The sequence below is a fragment of the Carassius gibelio genome, chromosome B16 (genome assembly GCF_023724105.1).
Source record: "Carassius gibelio isolate Cgi1373 ecotype wild population from Czech Republic chromosome B16, carGib1.2-hapl.c, whole genome shotgun sequence".
NCBI classification, from domain to species: Eukaryota; Metazoa; Chordata; class Actinopteri; order Cypriniformes; family Cyprinidae; genus Carassius; species Carassius gibelio.
Genome location: NC_068411.1, coordinates 2,834,396 through 2,855,156, shown reverse-complemented (window position 1 = coordinate 2,855,156; position 20,761 = coordinate 2,834,396). Strand labels below are relative to the sequence as shown.

At 37.1% G+C, this 20,761-nt stretch overlaps 1 protein-coding gene across 2 annotated transcripts in view; it reads right to left on the bottom strand.

Moving 5' to 3' along the window:
• The window catches only part of adcy2a (adenylate cyclase 2a), a 167,825-nt gene that overhangs the window by 71,452 nt on the left and 75,612 nt on the right, over positions 1 to 20,761 (bottom strand). For both annotated transcript variants that reach the window (XM_052577874.1, XM_052577875.1), the window contains exon 3: positions 9,335 to 9,496. In XM_052577874.1, coding sequence (XP_052433834.1) covers positions 9,335 to 9,496 — 162 coding nt within the window. The remainder of the gene's footprint in view (positions 1 to 9,334; positions 9,497 to 20,761) is intronic.

The window sequence follows — 20,761 nt, the reverse complement described above, 5'->3', positions numbered from 1 at the left end:
ACTGTTGGTTTAGTTTAGGGTACAGGTGGTATGTTAATATTATGTGATAGAGCATTAACATTTTAGTGCCACTCAAGAGACATTTAGTTTCTGGACTGCCGTGATAGGTACAACAACAAAAAAAAAGAAAAACTAATAACATGTAAACTGTTTTGGATAAAATTAAACATGCTATCTTGTGCTGCGTTTTAAAGTGTTGTGAAGCGTGCTACAAACAACACAATATTAATTTACAACCATTTTGTATCAACAGGCACATGTTTTTAATAACACTGTTTAATAAACTCGCATCTGGCTCTTATGGACATGTTATTGGAAAATTGCAGTGAAAGTACTCAGAGAATATATGCCATCACGTAATTCCAGTGAGTCTGGGTTGACATTGCCTGAAATATTTTTCCCCCTAACAAAATTCTATTATACAAATGATGTAGCACAGCAATATATCTGAAGATACCATATCAGTAAATTTTCAACCTCTCTTTGCCTAGCCCACTATGAGTACCTCAGCAGTCTAGGAAGTTCGGAAAAGAGAGATTGAACAGTCTACAATAAAGAAAAAAATGAAAGATTCCACCCTCCCCAGAAAGGATATGAATGCTGCTATTGAGAGAGAGGAGTCACGTGCCGATTTGAGTTGATTTGGGCGGGGTCTGAGCCGGTCGGCCATGACGGTATGAGACGCTAACGGTTGCCAGGGGCAATGCCTTCAGAACTTCACAGAGGCGCGACTAAACATTCCAGAGCTCTTTCATTTTTGTGCATTTATTATGCCGGTGGAACAGACATGGATCTACGAATAGGAGAAAGAAAAGGAAGAAAGTAAAACAATGCAATGCAAAAAGATAAGGCAAAAGAAAGGGGACCTTACAGGAACAATCTCACACCAAGCGCAAAACAGCCGTATTTGGAGAAGCTCTCAGGCATCCAAAATATCGACCCATATGAGCTCCCTGAAGCAGAATGGCACAGAGACCTGGACCTTTTACAGTACCTCCATGCACACATATGGACATTGTGAATTGTCTTGTTTACGGTGTGAGTCACATTGCATTCACACTGTTAATGGCTTTAATCTAACCAGGACATTTACATCTTGCAATCACACATTTAACTACCTTAGCCAAACCAGAACTGGGTTGTCCACTTTGCAGCCCCCAACACCCAACACAAAAACTTGGTAAAGTATGTGTCATTGAGCTAAAATCTAATTACAACTAAATAACTAAACATACACAGCTTTAGCCTACATCAAAACATGTTGGAAAATATTGTGTACATTGAACATCTTGTTACAATCTAGTGTTTACGAAACTAGTTATTTAAGTTACTTTGTCATTTTGGTCAAAAAGTGTCTGCTAAATGCAATGTAATTATTAAATGTAATTATAGTAAAATGCATGTGAAGAAACTTACTTTGCCCAGTACAACACTGTTTTCACCACCTGGAGGCTTGTAGATGGACCCAGTCACAGCAGAAAGCCTCGTAACTTTCCAAAGACTTGTGGCTTTTAAACGCCTGCATTGTGTAGTAACATAGACCAAAAACAAGATAATTCATAATGTCCATATATAAAGTATGCGTGGAGGCTTCTCCAAATACAGCTGTTTTGCACTTGGTGTAACCTAAAAAAAACTGTATTCAATTGTTACTATGTTCCCATATGTATCGTGTGAAGTATTGGAGCAGTTTTTTTTAACGCAGCAGTGACTTCCAGGCATGATAAAACAATGCAGAATTGCGGAAAAACCTCCCCTACTACCGAGTTAACAACACATGTAAACAATCATGTTTTGCCGCCAGGATCCTGCCAACATGGGGGAGACTATGATATCGAGGGGAGGGGCTCTGTACTATGATGACAGCTCCTCACTCTCAATATTCAAATGTAGAGTGCTGGGGTCAGTACAGAGTCTATTGCTTCTCTTACACTGGAAGCCACAATTGAATCGAGTGTACTTTTTGAGCACTAGATTGTTACCATTAGCTATTGAGAGTGAGGAGTTGTCACAGATGGAAAATTTGTGTCGCAGTTCTATGGATGTTTTGCCCTCCAGGTCTTCGAGCCGGTCATGTGACTGAAAGCTATCAATAGTATCCATTCAGTTAGAACTGCATCAACCCATTCATCTTTTGGATTGTATTGCTGTCCTCACCTAGGTCAACACCTAGTTGAACCTGTGGCTCTACCATCATCATTAAACACTAAAGAGCATGAATTGTTATTTTCTGAGTGCCCCACAGGGAAACACTAAAATATAATAAAATTTAACCTGCCAGTGACACCAAGATCATATCCAACTCAAACTGAACATCACTGAGGCAAAACACTATCACAGCTAACATAATACAGACAAAACTGTAATTCTAATTTAGCACCTGAAGGTATCCAAAAAACATTTTAAAAAATAAAAGGTTTTAGAAACATAAGAGATTTGAAAAGGGTTAAGGGGTCACATCTATTCAGGCATTCTGTCTGTATCTGATTCAGACCTTTTAAAGCTCCCAGCATTAAAAGTTACCAATATTAAAACATTAGTCTAGTGGCCTTTTAGCTATGTGAATTTTGACATTGCAATTAACACTCAGATACATAATATAAAAAGGGATCAAACCAGAATAATAGCAGCTTATCTATTTTTATAAAAAATTTCAAAAGTAAAGTAAAAACAAGTAAAAACAAAATAATGAATTGAATTCTGTTTCACACAAAATCATCATATGTTTAATATATGCATAACATGTCTAGTTGCAAAAAATAACAGCTCATGTTTAGTTAGCTAGTCAAGTCAAGTCAAGTCACCTTTATTTATGTAGTGCTTTAAACAAAATACATTGCATCAAAGCAACTGAACAACATTCATTAGGAAAACAGTGTGTCAATAATGCAAAATGATAGTTAAAGGCAGTTCATCGTTGAATTCAGTGATGTCATCTCTGTTCAGTTAAAAAGTGTCTGTGCATATATTGCAATCAAGTCAATGATATAGCTGTAGATGAAGTGACCCCAACTAAGCAAGCCAGAGGCGACAGCGGCAAGGAACCGAAACTCCATCGGTGACAGAATGGAGAAAAAACTTGGGAAGAAACCAGGCTCAGTTGGGGGGCCTGTTCTCCTCTGACCATACGAAACCAGTAGTTCAATTCCAGGATGTAGCAAAGTCAGTTTGTGCAGAAGAATCATCTGTTTCCTGTGGTCTTGTCCTGGTGCTCCTCTGAGATAAAGGATTTTACAGGGGATCTGTATCTGGGGCTCTAGCTGTCCTGGTCACCGCTGTCTTTCAGGGCAGTAGAGGCCCTTTCTAGGTACTGATCCACCATCTGGTCTGGATATGTACTGGATCCGGGTGACTGCAGTGACCCTCTGATCTGGATACTGACTGGATCTGGTGGCTACGGTGACCTCGGAATAAGAGAGAAACAGACAAATATTAGCGTAGATGCCATTCTTCTAATGATGTAGCAATTACATAGGGTGTTATGGGAAGTGTTCCCGGTTCCGGTTTACCTAATTAATGCAGCCTAAAAATCCTTTAACAGATTTGGATATTAAAAGCATATTAGTATGTTATGTGTAAGACAGATTAAAGAGATAAATCTAATCTAGATTTAAACTGCAAGAGTGTGTCTGCCTCCCGAACAATGTTAGGTAGGTTTTTCCAGAGTTTAGGCGCCAAATAGGAAAAGGATCTGCCGCCCGCAGTTGATTTTGGTATTCTAGGTATTATCAAATTGCCTGAGTTTTGAGAATGTAGCGGACGTAGAGGATTATAATGTAAAAGGAGCTCATTCAAATACTGAGGTGCTAAACCATTCAGGGCTTTATAAGTAATAAGCAATATTTTAAAATCTATACAATGTTTGATAGGGAGCCAGTGCAGTGTTGACAGGACCAGGCTAATATGGTTATACTTCCTGATTCTAGTAAGAACTCTTGCTGCTGCATTTTGGACTAGCTGTAGTTTGTTTACTAAGCGTGCAGAACAACCACCCAATAAAGTACAATAATCTAACCTTGAGGTCATAAATGCATGGATTAACATTTCTGCATTTGACATTGAGAGCATAGGCCATAATTTAGATATATTTTTGAGATGGAAAATGCAGTTTTACAAATGCTAGAAATGTGGCATTCTAAGGAAAGAATGCCAAACATTCCAAACTGATGAGGAAGAATTGACAGAGCAACCATCAAGTCTTAGACAGTGTTCTAGGTTATTACCAGCAGAGTTTTTAGGTCCTATAATTAACACCTCTGTTTTTTTTTTTTTTCAGAATTTAACAGTAAGAAATTACTTGTCATCCAGTTTTTTATATCGACTATGCATTCCATTAGTTTTTCAAATTGGTGTGTTTCACCGGGCCGTGAAAAAAAAATATGGAGCTGAGAATCATCAGCATAACAGTGAAAGCTAACACCATATTTCCTGATGAGATCTCCCAGGGGGTAACATATAAAGCGTGAAGAGTAGCGGCCCTAGTACTGAGCCTTGAGGTACTCCATACTGCACTTGTGATCGATATGATACATCTTCATTCACTGCTACGTACTGATGGCGGTCATATAAGTAGGATTTAAACCATGCTAATGCACTTCCATTAATGCCAACAAAGTGTTCAAGTCTATGCAAAAGAATGTTGTGGTCAATTGTGTCAAACGCAGCACTAAGATCCAATAAAATTAATAGAGAGATACACCTACGATCAGATGATAAGAGCAGATAATTTTTAACTCTAAGGAGAGCAGTCTCAATACTATGATACGCTCTAAATACTGACTGGAAATCCTCAAATATACCATTTTTCTCTAAGAAGGAATATAATTGTGAGGATACCACCTTTTCTAGTGTCTAGGACAGAAAAGTGAGATTCGAGATTGGTCTATAATTAACTAGTTATTTGGGGTCAAGTTGTGGTTTTTGATGAGAGGCTTAATAACAGCCAGATTGAAGGTTTTGGGGACATATCCTAATGACAATGAGGAATTTATAATAGTCAGAAGAGGATCTATGACTTCTGGAAGCACCTTTTTTAGCAGCTTAGATGGTATAGGGTCTAACATACATGTTGTTGGTTTAGTTGATTTAACAAGTTTATACAATTCTTCCTCTCTTATAGTAGAGAATGAGTGGAACTGTTCCTCATGGGGTCTATAGTGCAGTGTCTGATGTGATACTGTAGCTGACGGCTGAATGGTTGCAATTTTATCTCTAATAGTATCGATTTTAGAAGTAAAGTAGTTCCTAAAGTCATGCTGTGGTGTTGAGAAATGTCAACACTTGTTGAGGCTTTATTTTTCGTTAATTTAGCCACTGTATTGAATAAATACCTGGGGTTATGTTTGTTTTCTTCTAAAAGAGAAGTAATCGGATCTAGCAGTTTTTAATGCTTTTCTGTAGGATAGGTTACTTTCCCGCCAAGCAATACGAAATACCTCTAGTTTTGCTTTCCTCCAGCTGCGCTCCATTTTTCGGGCTGCTCTCTTTAGGGTGCGAGTATGCTCATTATACATGGTGTCAAACTGTTTTCCTTAACCTTCCTTAAGCGTAAAGGAGCAACTGTATTTAAAGTGCTAGAAAAGAGAGAGTCCATAGTTTTTGTTACATCATCAAGTTGTTCTGAGGTTTTGGATATGCTAAGGAATTTGGATACATCAGGAAGATAACTTAAAAGCAGTATTTTGTGGTAGAAGTGATGGTTCTACCATACTTTTAACAAAGTAAATTTTGGCTTTATGAAAACTAAATAATGATCTGAGATATCATCACTTGGCTGCATAATTTCAACACTATCAACATCAATTCCATGTGACAGTATTAAATCTAGAGTATGATTTCAACAATGAGTAGGTCCTGAAACGTGTTGTCTAACCCCAATAGAGATCAGAATGTCTATAAATGCTGATCCCAATGCATCTTTTTCATTATCAACATGGATATTAAAATCACCAACTATTAAAACTTTATCTGCAGCCAGAACTAACTCGAATGTAAATTCACAAAACTCTTTAATAAAGTCTGTATGGTGCCCTGGTGGCCTGTATACAGTAGCCAGTACAAACATAACAGGGGATTTATCATTAACATTTGTTTCTCTGGATAATGTTATATGAAGCACCATTACTTCAAACAAGTTAAACGTGAAGCCTGCCCTCTGAGAAATACTGAAAACGTTGTTATAAATTTAAGCAATCTTGGGTGGGTGGGGGGGTGGACTCATTTAAAATAATGTAATCATCAGGTTTTAGCCAGGTTTCTGTCAAACAGAGCACATCTATATTATGATATGTGATCATATTATTTACAAAAAGTGTTTTCGTAGAAAGGGATCAGATATTCAATAAGCCAAGCTTTATCATTTGTTTATCCATATTGCATCTGTTTTTTATTTGTTGAACCTCAATTAAATTGTTAATTTTAACTTGGTTTGGACGTTTTTTTCTGTATTTTCTAGTTCAGGGAACAGACACAGTCTCTATAGTGTAGAGCTAGCACAGTGTTTACTCTTTTTTAGAGATAATTCTCCCTTTCACCAGTAATATGACATGTTAGACATAACAATCATTGAAATAATTAATAATAATCATTAATATTTTTATTACATGCGTGGATGTAAAACCTGTAACTTAAAAATATAAAAATATATAATAATGATAATAATAATAATAATAATAATAATAATAATAATAATGAAGTGTTAACCCAAAAATTAACTCTGCCATTAGAGTTTTGAAAGAAACATTGCAATCAAATCATTTTTAAAAGGAAAAACTTATTGTATGCCCAAAAAGCTCATCCTAAAGTTTGTGAAAGTTGCCCGATATTTATGTTTAAGAGCTGGAAAATTAAATATTATTTCATATAATCAGTATATTATGAACTGTTCCATACACATCCAGCATAAGGTAAGATTAGTGACACTTTGCTCTTGCGACTAGCAGTTCTACCAAAAATGGCTTTGGTGTGCAGTGGTTGAAATGCTGACTGGAAGAGCTGGCAGAAAGATCACACATGCTGCAGAGATTCTAGCCTAAAGGGCCAAAAATCTGCTCTTTCACAGTTACTATGCTAACACCTCACAGAGATCTATCTATCTATCTATCTATCTATCTATCTATCTATCTATCTATCTATCTATCTATCTATCTATCTATCTATCTATCTATCTAAAGTCAAGTCAAGTCAAGTCACCTTTAATTATATAGCGCTTTGAACAAAATACATTGTGTCAAAGCAACTGAACAACATTCATTAGGAAAACAGTGTGTCAATAATGCAAAATGACAGTTAAAGGCACTTCATCATTGAATTCAGTGATGCCATCTCTATTCAGTTTAAATAGTGTTTGTGCATTCAATTTCAATCAAGTAAACAATATCGCTGTAGATGAAGTGACCCCAACTAAGCAAGCCAGAGGTGACAGCGGCAAGGATCCAAAACTCCATTAGTGACAGAATGGAAAAAAAAAAACCTTGGGAGAAACCAGGCTTAGTAGGGGGGGGCCTGTTCTCCTCTGACCAGACGAAACCAGCAGTTCAATTGCAAGCTGGAGCAAAGTCAGATTGTGCAGAAGAATCACCTGTTTCCTGTGGTCTTGTCCTGGTGGTCGTCTGAGACAAGGTCTTAACAGGAGATCTGTGTCTGGGACTCTAGTTGTCCTGGTCTCCGCTGTCTTTCAGGGCTGTAGAGGTCCTTTCTAGGTGCCGATCAACCATCTGGTCTGGATACCTACTGGATCCGGGTGACTGCAGTGACCCTCTGATCTGGATACAGACTGGATCTGGTGGCTACAGTGACCTCAGAATATTATGACCTCTATCTATCTATCTATCTATCTATCTATCTATCTATCTATCTATCTATCTATCTATCTATCTATCTATCTAGCACTGTTATTGTTGTTGTTATTAAACATTGTTAAACATTAAACACATCAAACTACTTTAACCCAGTAATAATAATTTACACATTGGAAATATATTAACTTGGTTTCCACAAGTCAATATAATATGCACAAAACTGCTAGGGAAGCATATTAAAGTCTTTCTCATTGCACTGCCAAACTATAGCTTGCCAAAATGACTTGTGCAATACAGGTGTTAGAGAATACAAAAAATGAGTGCAAATGAGGCATTCCAGGTGTTAACATACACAGCTTTCAAGACTCTTTCTACCCAGGAGCAGCATGGAAGGAAGTGAAAGAAATAGAGACAGTATGAGAAATAAAGTTGAGAAACAGTATTTGGTAATTGTGAGGGAGTCACGTATGGTTCTTTTTGAGTAATCTAAGGCAGTAAGGAACATTTGCACTAAATGCAAGAAATGAACACTGAAAACTGAAGATTCATTGACTTTTTGGTTGCACTTTATTTTACAGTACGTGTACTAACATGTACTTATACTGTACTTACAGTGTATTTATCTAAGAAAGTTCTGGTAACACAAGGTAACTACAATGGGGTAGGGTTAGGTTTAGGGGTAGGTTCAGGGTTAGTTCCTAGTTATTACATAGTTATTGTAATTACTATAATAAGTACATAATATGTACATGAGGAACAGGATTGTAAAATAAAGTGCTACCGACTTTTTTATAATGATATCAATGGTTACTGTTCTTATAAAGTTTGACCTTTTTACACAGAATTTAAAATACATGCCATTACTGTATGCCATTTACAGATATGGGTTTTTACAGAAAGGTCATATTTGCTTGTTTACACATTCATTTGAACTAAGATGGGAGCAATTTAGCTTCCTGAATTTTCTAAACAAGCAATCTAATTGATAATGAAATCTGACACCAGGGGTAACATGGTTCACAACAAGCAAAATTAGAGGAGATTAAAACTAAATCAATACAGGCAAATTTGTGAGGTGAGGTGAGACGCTAATATTTACAGATATATTCTACAATTTTCAGTTATATTTAGTCAGAAAACAGACATTCCCATTTTCTAAGGACACTTCCTGTTTTTGATGTTTTCGGAAATGCTGTGAGATTTATTTTTTATATAATTATTTTCTCTGTTTATTTCATTTTGGGTCATTTGTTTTATGATTCATTTTATAATTCCGGTTGAAAATGTTCACCATGGATGCTAACACACTAAGCCTTTCAAATATATCAATATGTCTACAAGCATTCAAATTATAAATTACAAAAAATCATCTATGAATTAATACTCATACATAACCTGCATAGACACACATGCATAATCACAAGCCATTGGCAAGGATCCTTCTCAACAGACAAGGCAAACTTCAACAGTTGCGCACAGGATAAAGCTCACAGCTCTTGGCAAGCACATATCAAGACAGATGGGAGAGCACTGACCTGCCATAACAGGGGCTCTACATGGTCGACTGTAGAGGAGAGGCAGACACTGAGAACGACAGTGTGAGAGGACGCGGTGAGCACACTGGCTATGATGGCATCTCTCATGGAGAAGGGGAGCATGGTGTATACCACAAAGATGATGAACAAGAAGAAAGACACCTAGAATCAAGAGACATGAGACAGAAAACATTATGACATTATTTTGGTTTTAGTTGTCTAAGCAAAAACGTTCAACTATGTTTTCAGTTTTGTCGTTGTGGAAGGTTGTAACATGTTTTATTCATGAGACAATCACCACATTGGTTGGCCAAAATAATGGTTCAAAATATTGTATTTTCTTCCCAATTTTGTTAAAAAATTTGACAGTGAAAAACAAAAAAAACCTCTTGTCAAAACATTATTTATACTGGTCATCTGTGACTGAAGTCACCTCCCAATATAAACACACCCCAAATTATAGTTCCACCCTGAGACTGACTTACAGCTTTACATGTTGACATCAGAAATTCAAATCCAAAAGGAATAGTGATTGAATTTCAGTTTTGGCAGGTTACATAGGCAAAACAGAGAGAACGAGACATGGGAAATACAGCTGCAAAATGGACTTTGCTTTTTCATTTGAAATTTGGCAGTCACTGTGTGTTCTCAAACGTGAAAATGGTGAAAGTGAAAATCAGTGTAAATCTGAAACATATAATTGACAACCATGTGACGTCCACCTGATATTGTTTTGTTTACAGTAAAAATTCTGAAAAGAATGATAATAATAACAACAATTTTCCCAACTTAAAATGAAAAATACTGCATGCTATCATTGTATTGTCTTCTATGTGCAAAACCATATATATTGATATAGAAGTGATTAAATGCCCTATAGATTAAACTACTGGTTTTGAAGCTATATTTCAATTTATAATATAACGTATCACAGTTTAAAGCTTACAAGCAAACTTCTGAAAGCTAAAATAACAAATGGGACACCGTAAGTTCTCATGAACTCAATGGACACATGCGCACAGCAGCAATTTTAAGTCAGCAAGACCACAACATAAAGTTTGTCATTTAAATGTGTCTCTTTGAATTGGGAAACCAAAGCTGTTCACCAAGATTATAATAAAATTTCATATTTGAAATCTGAAATCTAACAGCAACTGTCTCATAAATGTTGTTTCTTAAGATCAAATAGCATTATATATATATATATATATATATATATATATATATATATATATATATATATATATATATATATATATATATATATATATTTCAGCCTAGACCAGCCAATACGTTTGTGCAGGTTTAAGTGCACGATTCCGTTCAGAACAACAAATACAAACACGAAATGTTAAAAGAAACTACAACATGGATGTGTGTGGCCAAAAGTTAAAAGGTTTAGATTAAGGGTTTTTTACTAATTATCAGCATTTAACCTGGTAAAGCAATATTTATTTAATGCCATCCATGATATATTTAATCTGCAACAACAAAGTGAAATTTTCAAAACATCTATTTGGCCATTTGGCCTACATTTAAATGCATTAAACTTGAGTTATTCACATGAAAGAACCATGGTTGCTAGATCAGTGTGTTACTTCTTTTCTCTCTGACATAGTAGGAAGTTAAATAAATTAAATGTGGAAGATGTTAACTGTGACAATATGATTGACAAGCCTGTTTACAGTGACATGATGTGCATAGCTATGCTTCAGAGTGTCCATTAAAAATGCAATTGTATGACGCTATAGTTTGTCCTTTACATACTTTTAAGCATGTAGTATAGTTTCTATTGCATCTAGAGCTTCTAATGGCAGAAGCAGTGATTTGTTGACTTTACCAATTAGCAACTGACTCTTTAATTTAGAAGGCAAGACTATTTCACCATGTGGATAGACATTCTCCTGCGCTGTGACTTTGAATGTAGCTCATTACCGATTAAACTCTCTGTTTTCCATCAGCAAGTACTTCTCTATTGGAAATTAATCTATAACTATAATTTTACGCCACATAATACTCCAGTTTGGAATAACAGGTACATACAGCTCAGCAGAAAATCTGTGTATATAGAGGAATGGAGATCCAAGGGCATTTGGGCTGTTGCACATTTTATGGATGAGGAATTCTGTACAAAATACCAACTTCAATGTAATGTTAAGTATTATGACAGAATTCTAAAAGCCATACCAAGTTCTTTGAGAGCAATGGTTAGAGAAGACACTCAATACTCTGCCGTCTCCCCTGTCCTTAGTCAGTTCTGTATTGAAGGTTTGGATTTTTGTGATTTTAAATGCAACAACAAAGTTATTAAGAATCTTCTGATTAAAAAATATTATCCCAACCCAGTAAAAAGGTTTTACATACTTAAGGACTTTGAAGTGGAAAAAATTAAGAAAATAAGGAATAATTACATTTCATTTCCACTCCCACCTAAAGTAAAAGAAGTCAACTTCAAAATCTTAAATTAAATATACCCAACAAACAAATTCTTGAGATTGAGATTCAATTTCGATCTAAATAATTGTGTCTTCTGTGTAGAAAACATTGAATCGTTAGAACACTTTTTTTTTACTGTGACCCAGTCCAATTTTTTTGGAGAGAAATTCAGAGCTGGCTAATGTCCAGGGAAATTGTATTGTCTTTATCTGTGAAGACAATTATTTTTGGTGTTTTTGATGAAAATAAGAATATGGATTTTGTACTTAATTCTCTTTTGTTTTTTGGTAAGTTTTTCATTCATAAATGCAGGTATTATAAAGCCAAACCTACTTTGACTCATTGGAGGAATGAGTTGAATCTTCTAAGTAAATCTCTTAAACTTGTGGAGGAAAGGAAAGCCCTTAAATTATTTACTTTACTTGAATTTACAAAAAGATCATTTAAGTTCATTTGAAATGGCCCCGTTAAGTTTTGTTCATTTGTTATGTTTTTTTATTTATTTATTTATTTATTTATTTATTTATATATATATATATATATATATATATATATATATATATATATATATTTTTTTTTTTTTTTTTTTTACTGCTTTTGTTTTGTAGCTGTATCTATAATCTTAGGTATGTTTTGTATGGTATTGTTATTGCTGATTCTGCTCAATCTTTACTGTAGTATACGAGAATATGCTTAACTGGTTAATGCCTCGTATGTTTGTAATTATTTTCATTTAATAATAAAAAAAAAAAAAAACTATTTCACCATGTTGTGCATTGCACTTTCTCCTATTCAGAAATTAAGTGTTATGAGTATTTTGATATAGATCCCAGTGTATATAAAAAAATATTTATTTAAGATCAGTGTGAGTCTATTAGTTATTTTATTTCATAATCATTGCGTACATTGTGTTTTCACTGTGTTGTGATGAAAGTATTTGTGATGACAGAAATTTGTCACAACAAGGAGATGATTGATGTGTTCAGTAGACATGATGGTTCAGCTACAGCGCAGTGCTGTAAGCCTGCTGTAATCAGGGCTGGATTATGATGTAGCAGTACCAGCAGGCCACTTGTAGATTCTGTAAGGTGGTATAAACTTATGAGCTCAACTATATTGTTTAGTAACTATCCAATGACATATTCTATGATATCACGACATCAATCACCACTAAATGAAGATTATTTTCTTAAACCAACAAATTAAAAATAATAAAAAAGTTGAACTGAAAATAAAGCCATTGTCAACTGGTAATAGATAGCACTGATGTGGGACTTTACCCCTCTTGTGCTGTGCATTTTTGGTTCAGTGATATGGAGTATGACTTGAGTGTTTGTTTTTTTCTGGTTGTGTAACATCATACCATATTCAAAACGTCACAGTCAAGCAACATGACCCATTGCTTTAAGTGCCCATGTAAGACCTCTCAGATTTCATTCATAACTGAGAATAATTTCTACTCACTGCCTCTCTTCCCTCTTAGTTATTGGAAAGACATCACTGAGGTAAGACAAAAATAAACAAACAACCACAATTTTTTTATTTTTTTATTAAAATAACATAAATAAATGTATTGTAAATTATTTGTCTTTGTAGTGCCTGAGCATATCGCTCTTATTTTAAAACTAACTGAATCTTATATTGATAATTAAAATATTTGAATGTAATAGATTTTAACCATTTATATAACAAGTTTCATTGGGATGTTTTCTTTCTTCATACAGATCGGACCATTATCAATCTTAAAAATGTCTATAGAGTTGTTATCGTTACATCAGGGTGCTTTAGATTTCTTAAATGGAACCAGGAACTATTTTACACTTTGCACAGATCAGCCTGTGGTTCCTTTGTTCTGGTCTGGTCTAAGTGCATTTTGTTTTCTTCTGGGTCTCCCTGCCAGTGTTACTGTACTTCGGGAACTTTGTCAAAGACATCAGCAAAACATCTCTACTAATGACTTCTTTGTGTTTAATCTGACCGTCATTGATCTTGTTTTCCTAACCGTTTTGCCCTTTGGTATCTTTAACTACATGCTTTTGCACAACACAGAATTTGAATGGATTAATAATTTCACATATTCCTTACCTATATGTGGTAGACCTCTCTTCATGGCTTGCCTCTGTGGAGATTATTATTTTGCTGTGGTTCATCCCATTATCTACATGATCAACAGGAGAACTGCTATAATCAGGAAGGTAATTGCTGTGACAATCTGGTTGTTTATCATTTGTTTTGGATGTCTTATAGTTATATGTCCTTGGGTTTTTACAACTATTTTTACATCTATACCTCTGTTCATTTCCCTGCCTGTGATTGGTTTTTGTGATATCTCAGTTTTTCGAGCTTTGAAAAAACCTGATCCTTCAGGGAAAAGTAATATTCATCCCCAAAAGAAAAGAGCCCTGCATACCATCATTTACAGTTTTGTCTTGACTTTTACTGCTTACCTCCCACCTGCACTGATCTTTTCACTTGGACACAATTTACCACTGAGTTTTGATGTGTACTACTGTGTTTTAATCTTCCTTGCAATAAGTTCCATCGTGTCAGGAGGTGTCATTATGCCAGTTCTTTACCTGGAAAGTATAGGTCAACTCAGAATACAAAATATTATTGAAAAAATTAAAATGGGGAGCTGAAATAGTAATGGAAATCGCCTAGTCTCTCTTTATGGTTTTACAATTATAGTTTTAGCCATTGTTGAAATTGTGTGAAAATATTTGACATACTAGGCATATTATTTTAAACTATATATAGAAACACTTGTTTATATGTAGGATCATGTACATAAAAAATCAGCATTTGCTGAATTTGTGAGCTTTATTCATGTAAATAAATTGTTTGTTATTTGTTCATTCATCATAAATCATTATACTCATATTATATTTAGAGTACTGTCAGATTTTGTTCAGTTTGTCTCATGTTTTCCTCCTCCACGTGCTTTCCACGACCTAGTTTTCCCTCATGTGCAATTATGTTAATTGTTTCATTAGTTCCAGGTGTTTCTGATCATCCGCTCATCATGTCATGTGTATTTAAAGTGTTCCCTGTTCTTAGTTCGGTGTCTTTTATTGAATGTCTGGTCCGTGAAGTTTACTCCTTGCTCTGTACTCCTCGCTCCTCACAATAGTGGTTTGTGAGAAGTACACACACACACACACACACATACACATATATACATAGGGCTGGACTGGTAATCGGGGATACTGGGCATTTTCCTAGTTGGCTGACACACTTAGGGGCTGACAGAATGTTGTTTTATTATTATTATTATTATTTATTTATTTTTTATTTTTTTGGCCAAGGACCATCACAACGGGACAGCGAGCAGCCAGTGGCCCATTGGTTTGTTTCCTGTATTGACAGTGTAAATATCCAATCACAATGCACTATAGACAGAGCGATGAAGCATTTATATATGACAATTTCTAAAGATCGCTCCCCCCACCCAACTTCTTCCTTGTTGGCTTTTCCATGTTTTCACAGCAGCTTTATCAAGAATAGGCTTCCTCTGTGAGTGAGGTGAACCAAAGAGCTAGGCAGGAGGAGAAGAAGAGAGTAGTTGAATCAGGAAAGTGACTGATAGGGACTTGCAGAGGAGGCAGGCATCTAACCTATCCTAATGTGTGTACGCACCATGAATGTAAAATGTTTTTTTTTTAATAAAAGTTAAATTTGTCCCCTGCAACTTTTTTTAAATTGTGTTCATATAGGTTTCCATGGGCCAATGTGAATAAAACTAGATTTAATTAAAAAAAAAATACACAATATTTTTGGACTTGACGTTTTATTCTTATCCTAAACAAAATGTGATAGTGTCACACATAGGTTAAATACACTACCAGTCAAATGTTTTAGACAGTAAGAAAGAGCCAATAGAAAGATTAGCATTTATCTGAAATAAAAATAATTTGTAACATTATACATATACGCACATTACCATTCAAAAGAGTCGGGATACTTTTCGGCTTTCACCGTGGATGAAGCAAAGTCTAGCCTCCGGCCTCCGCTCACTCCACTGTGTGTGGAGCTGTTTCATTGAGAAACCGAAACTATTTGGTTTGGCCTTCCAAAGGAGGACTTATGCACTAAATCGCTTTCAGTGAGAATCCTTCATCATTTTCAGCAATTATGCCTCCAAATTAACTTTGTTCATCATATAAAGATATAGGGCCCTATAATACACTTGGCGCAATGTGATGCAAGGCGCAGTGCAAGTGTGTTTGCTAGTTTCAGTCTGGCACTGTTTGCATTTTCCCATCCAGCCCCACGTCGTTTAATTAGCAAATGTATTTGCGCCCATGGGAGTGCTAGTCTAAATAAGATATGTGTTCAGGTGTGTGTGTGTGTGTATATATATATATATATATATATATATATATATATATATATATATATATATATATATATATATATATATATATACAGCTGGGTTCGTCAACCATACCCCTTCCAGGACAGCCAGAAACCTAGGAGTTGTGATGGATCATCAGTTAAGCTTCACAGACCATATTGCTACAAATACCTGGTCCTGCAGATTTGCCTTATACAACATTATTAAGATTAGACCCTTCCTGTCAGAGCAAGCCACCCAACTTCTTGTCCAAGCTCTTGATCTCTCCAGACTGGACTACTGTAATGCTCTCCTGGCGGGCCTTCCTGCATCTACTATCAAGCCTCTGCAACTGATCCAGAATGCAGCATGGAGGGTTGTCTTCAAAAAGCTCACATTACTCCTCACCTCATCAGGTTACATTGGCTACCAGTACCCACTTGCATCAAATTCAAGGAACTGATGCTTGCCTACAAGAAGACCACTGGCACGGCACCAATATACCTAAACTCACTAGTTCAATCTTATGTGCCCTCCAGAGGTTTGCGCTCTGCAAGTTAACGATGCCTTGTGGTGCCATTCCAAAGAAGTTTGTGCAACTGGCTCTTAAAGGGAATGCAAGATGAGACTCTGATTGGTTTATTGCACGTTAAGCACAACAAAAACACTCATTACTCATTAAGAAAATGGGGACAATCCGTTTAGACCATGCACCTTGTTAAAATAGCAAAAGTGGATTTGGAAATGCTCTGAGTGCATCTGTGCCATGCGCTTTACACTTTGTGTTTAGATCGTTAAAATATGGCCCATTTTATGGCTACAGAAGACTTATAATACAGATTAATTTATAATATTTTTTAATAGTTTATTATTAAATACCTGTACAGTACTTTTATTTGCCTGTTATTTTTTATATTGTTTAGAAGTGGTTAGGTTTAGCTTTATTATGGTAATTTAGTGAATTATTTTATTTATATTATTTTATGAAAAAAATATTTAACTTTTTTTCAAATGCAAGAAAGTCCTGTGAAACACAAGTCATGATAAAAGAGTCATGATAAAAGATTCTTGAAATATTGTTTCTGGATAAAACAAACCACTTTTAGCAGCACTCACTTGACATTTCACCTTGAAAATGTTGCAAAACGTTCAAAAAGCAATGTAATATATATTAGGTGCATTTTTTTTTCAAGTGAGCATAGCTTTTTCGTGACCTTAAATTTTTATATTTTTTGTCACAATAAGCTGCATATTTAGATAGTAGCAATAGATTAGGAATAATATTTATTACTTTAATTGAAAAGCCTGGACATTATGCTCATATCTGATAGAATTATAATTTTGAGGTCAGCTATCTTTTATGTGAGAATGTTTTGTCAAATAGTGTCATGTATTTTGGGTTGCCCCAATTTCGGGTTGAGGAGTTTCACTGGGGTATATTATGTAGAAATAAAGAGAGAAAGAGAGATGCCTAGTGTTAACTTGATACCTTGTTGAATGTGCTCATGTGTCGATTAGTGTGTGTCATTGCTGTTTAAATGGTGTAAATATTCAAAAACCTTGACTCTCACAGGTGTGTACAGCACCTGTGTTTAGTTACTCACAACACCAAAGTTTGTTTTTCTTCTTGTTCTTCAATGGACATCATTGAGGTAAGAAAAAAAAAACATTTTGTCAGATATTTCATACAGTACATGTATATTATTCAGGTATACTAACATAAATGTTTTGCAGTTCAGCACATTCATGAGTCTAATCTGCAAATATATACAAAAACAAAATTAAAAACAGAAAAAAAACTATATTCTAGTTTTTAGAATTATATAGCATTTTTATTATTTATTATTATTATTATTGAGGTATACTAACAGATATTTGTTGCAGCTCAGCACATTCAGGAATCTGCAATCTGCAAATATATATATATATTAAAATCATATTCTAAATTATAAATAGTAACATTAAGTCTCCCTATGATATCTTCTTTATTCAGCTCAGGAAACTCAGGAAACATTCTTCCTCACTTCAGAATTATTCAGATTTTTTAAATGGCACTAGGAACTAATTTGTAATTTGTTTCCTCTTTGGTTTCCCAGCAAGTATTGTTGTACTACAGGAACTTTGTCAAAGACACCGACAAAACTCTAATGATTTCTTTGTGTTTAATCTGACTATCATTGATGTTGTTTTCCTAAACGTTCTCCCATTCACATTCTATAAATACATGCTTTGGCACAACATCAAATTTGTATGGTTTCGTAATTTTAATGTATTCACTAACCATATCTGGCAGACCTCTCTTCATGGCTGTGTGCGTAGCGGGGCTGAGACGCTCGCTGCCCCTGTGGGGGCCTATTACACCAGAGGTCAGTCTCGAAAGACTGATTCCCTTAGTAGATTATTTAGCAGCGTGAAAACTACTGCCAAATGTATCTCAATGGGTCCTGCACACAGTAGAAAAAGCTACCGTATTCAGTTCGGCTCTGTACTGCCTATATTCAACGGGGTCATTCCGACGATGGCCGGGTTATGGAACAGGAAGTGAAACCCTATTAGAGAAGGAGGCCATCAAGGTGGTCCCTTCTCAAGACAGGGAGTCCAGGTTCTACAGCTGGTATTTCACATTTCAAGGATTGGGGGTTGCGTCCGATTATAGACTTGAGGGTCTTAAATAGTTCAGTTATGAGATTGAAGTTCAAAATGCTCACGATCAAGCATGTTGTAGATCAGATCAGGTCCGAGGACTGGTCTGTCACAATATATCTCAAAGATGCATACTTCCACATTTCCATCCTTCCACAACACAGGAAGTTTCTGAGGTTCGCTTTCGGAGGCGAAGCCTACCAATATCGAGTACTTCCCTTCGGCCTTGCACTCTCACCCAGCATGTTCACAAGATGTGTAGACGCGGCTCTGGTCCCCCTGCACATGCAGGGCATCCGCATTCTCAACCACATCGACGACTGGTTGATTTTAGCTCAGTCAAGAGCAGGTTGCGGCTCGGCATCGAGGTGTCGTTCTCGCACATATGGGGGATCTGGGTTTGAGACTGAACGCCAAGAAGAGTGTGCTTTCTCCAGTTCAGAGAACCACCTATCTAGGCGTAGTATGGGATTCGACCGCGATGCAGGCACGATTGTCCCCTGCTCGAGTCGATCCGCATCTCAGTCGAGAGAGTCAAAGAAGGCCAGTCACTTACTGTCAAACAATCTCAGAGATTGTTGGGTCTGATGGCAGCTGCGTCCAACGTGATACCTCTTGGCCTGCTGTACATGAGACCCCTACAGTGGTGGCTCAAGACCAAGGGATTTTCCCCGAGGGGCAATCTACTTTGCACTATCAAGGTCACGCGGCGCTGCCTCGGTGCCTTAGACATGTGGAAGAAACCTTGGTTCTTGAAACAGGGCCCGGTGCTGGGAGCTCCTTGTCGCCGTGTAACACTAGCGACGGACGCATCCCTCACCGGCTGGGGTGCAGTCATGAGTTGCCACCCTGCTCGTGGTCTGTGGAGCGATCGCCATCTAACATGGCATATCAATTGTCTAGAAATGCTAGCAGTTTATTGTGCACTGAAGCACTTCCTCCCAGACCTAAGGGGTCACCATGTGTTGGTACGCACCGACAACACATCGGTGGCCTCTTATATCAACCACCAGGGAGGTCTGCGTTCGCGCCCTTTGTACAAGCTGGCGCACCAGATCCTGGTGTGGTCACAGAGCAAACTCCTCTCATTAAGAGCAGTATATGTTCCTGGGAAACAAAATATGGGAGCAGACATACTGTTGAGGCAGGGGCTGAGGCCCGGGGAATGGAGACTTCACCCAGAAGTAGTGAAGCAGATATGGAGAGTATTTGGCAGGGCTCAAGTAGATGCCCCCTTTGGTTCTCTCTAGTTCATCCAGCTCCTCTGGGACTGGACGCCATGGTACAGACTTGGCCGAGGCTTCGTCTGTACGCATTTCCCCCTATCGCTCTGCTCCTGGGATTTCTTTCGAGAGTACGCTGGGACGGAGTCCGTCTGTTGTTAGTTGCCCGTTCTGGCCGAGCCTAGTATGGTTCTCAGATCTTGTCTCGCTCCTCGACGGCTCTCCCTGGGAGATACCGATCAGGACGGACCTACTCTCGCAGGCGCAGGGCCCTGAGGGGGCACAACTGTTAGCAGCCGGTCTCTCAACCGAGGTTGTTGAGACCCTTCTCCAATCCAGAGCTCCCTCAACGAGGAAACTGTATGCCCTGAGGTGGAAACTCTTCACCTCATGGTGCAGAGACCGCCAGTTAGACCCAGCAAACTGCCCGGTTGGTACAGTTCTGGGGTTTCTATAGGCTAGGCTCTCTGCAGGGTTGACCCACTCCACGTTGAAGGTCTATGTGGCGGCTATTGCGGCCTACCACGCCCTTCTCGATGGCCAGTCTCTTGGAAGACACCCCCTAGTTACACGTTTCCTCCACGGTGCGCTGAGGCTGAGACCTCCATTATGGTCCCGTGTTCCCCCCTGGGACTTGGGTGTGGTGTTAGAGGGTCTTTACAAATCTCCATTCAACCGATTCAAGATATCTCAGATAGACATTTGACTCTTAAAACCGCCTTTCTGTTGGCCATTACCTCTCTGAGGAGAGTAGGAGATTTACAGGCCCTCTCAGTGGCCCCTATCTATCCT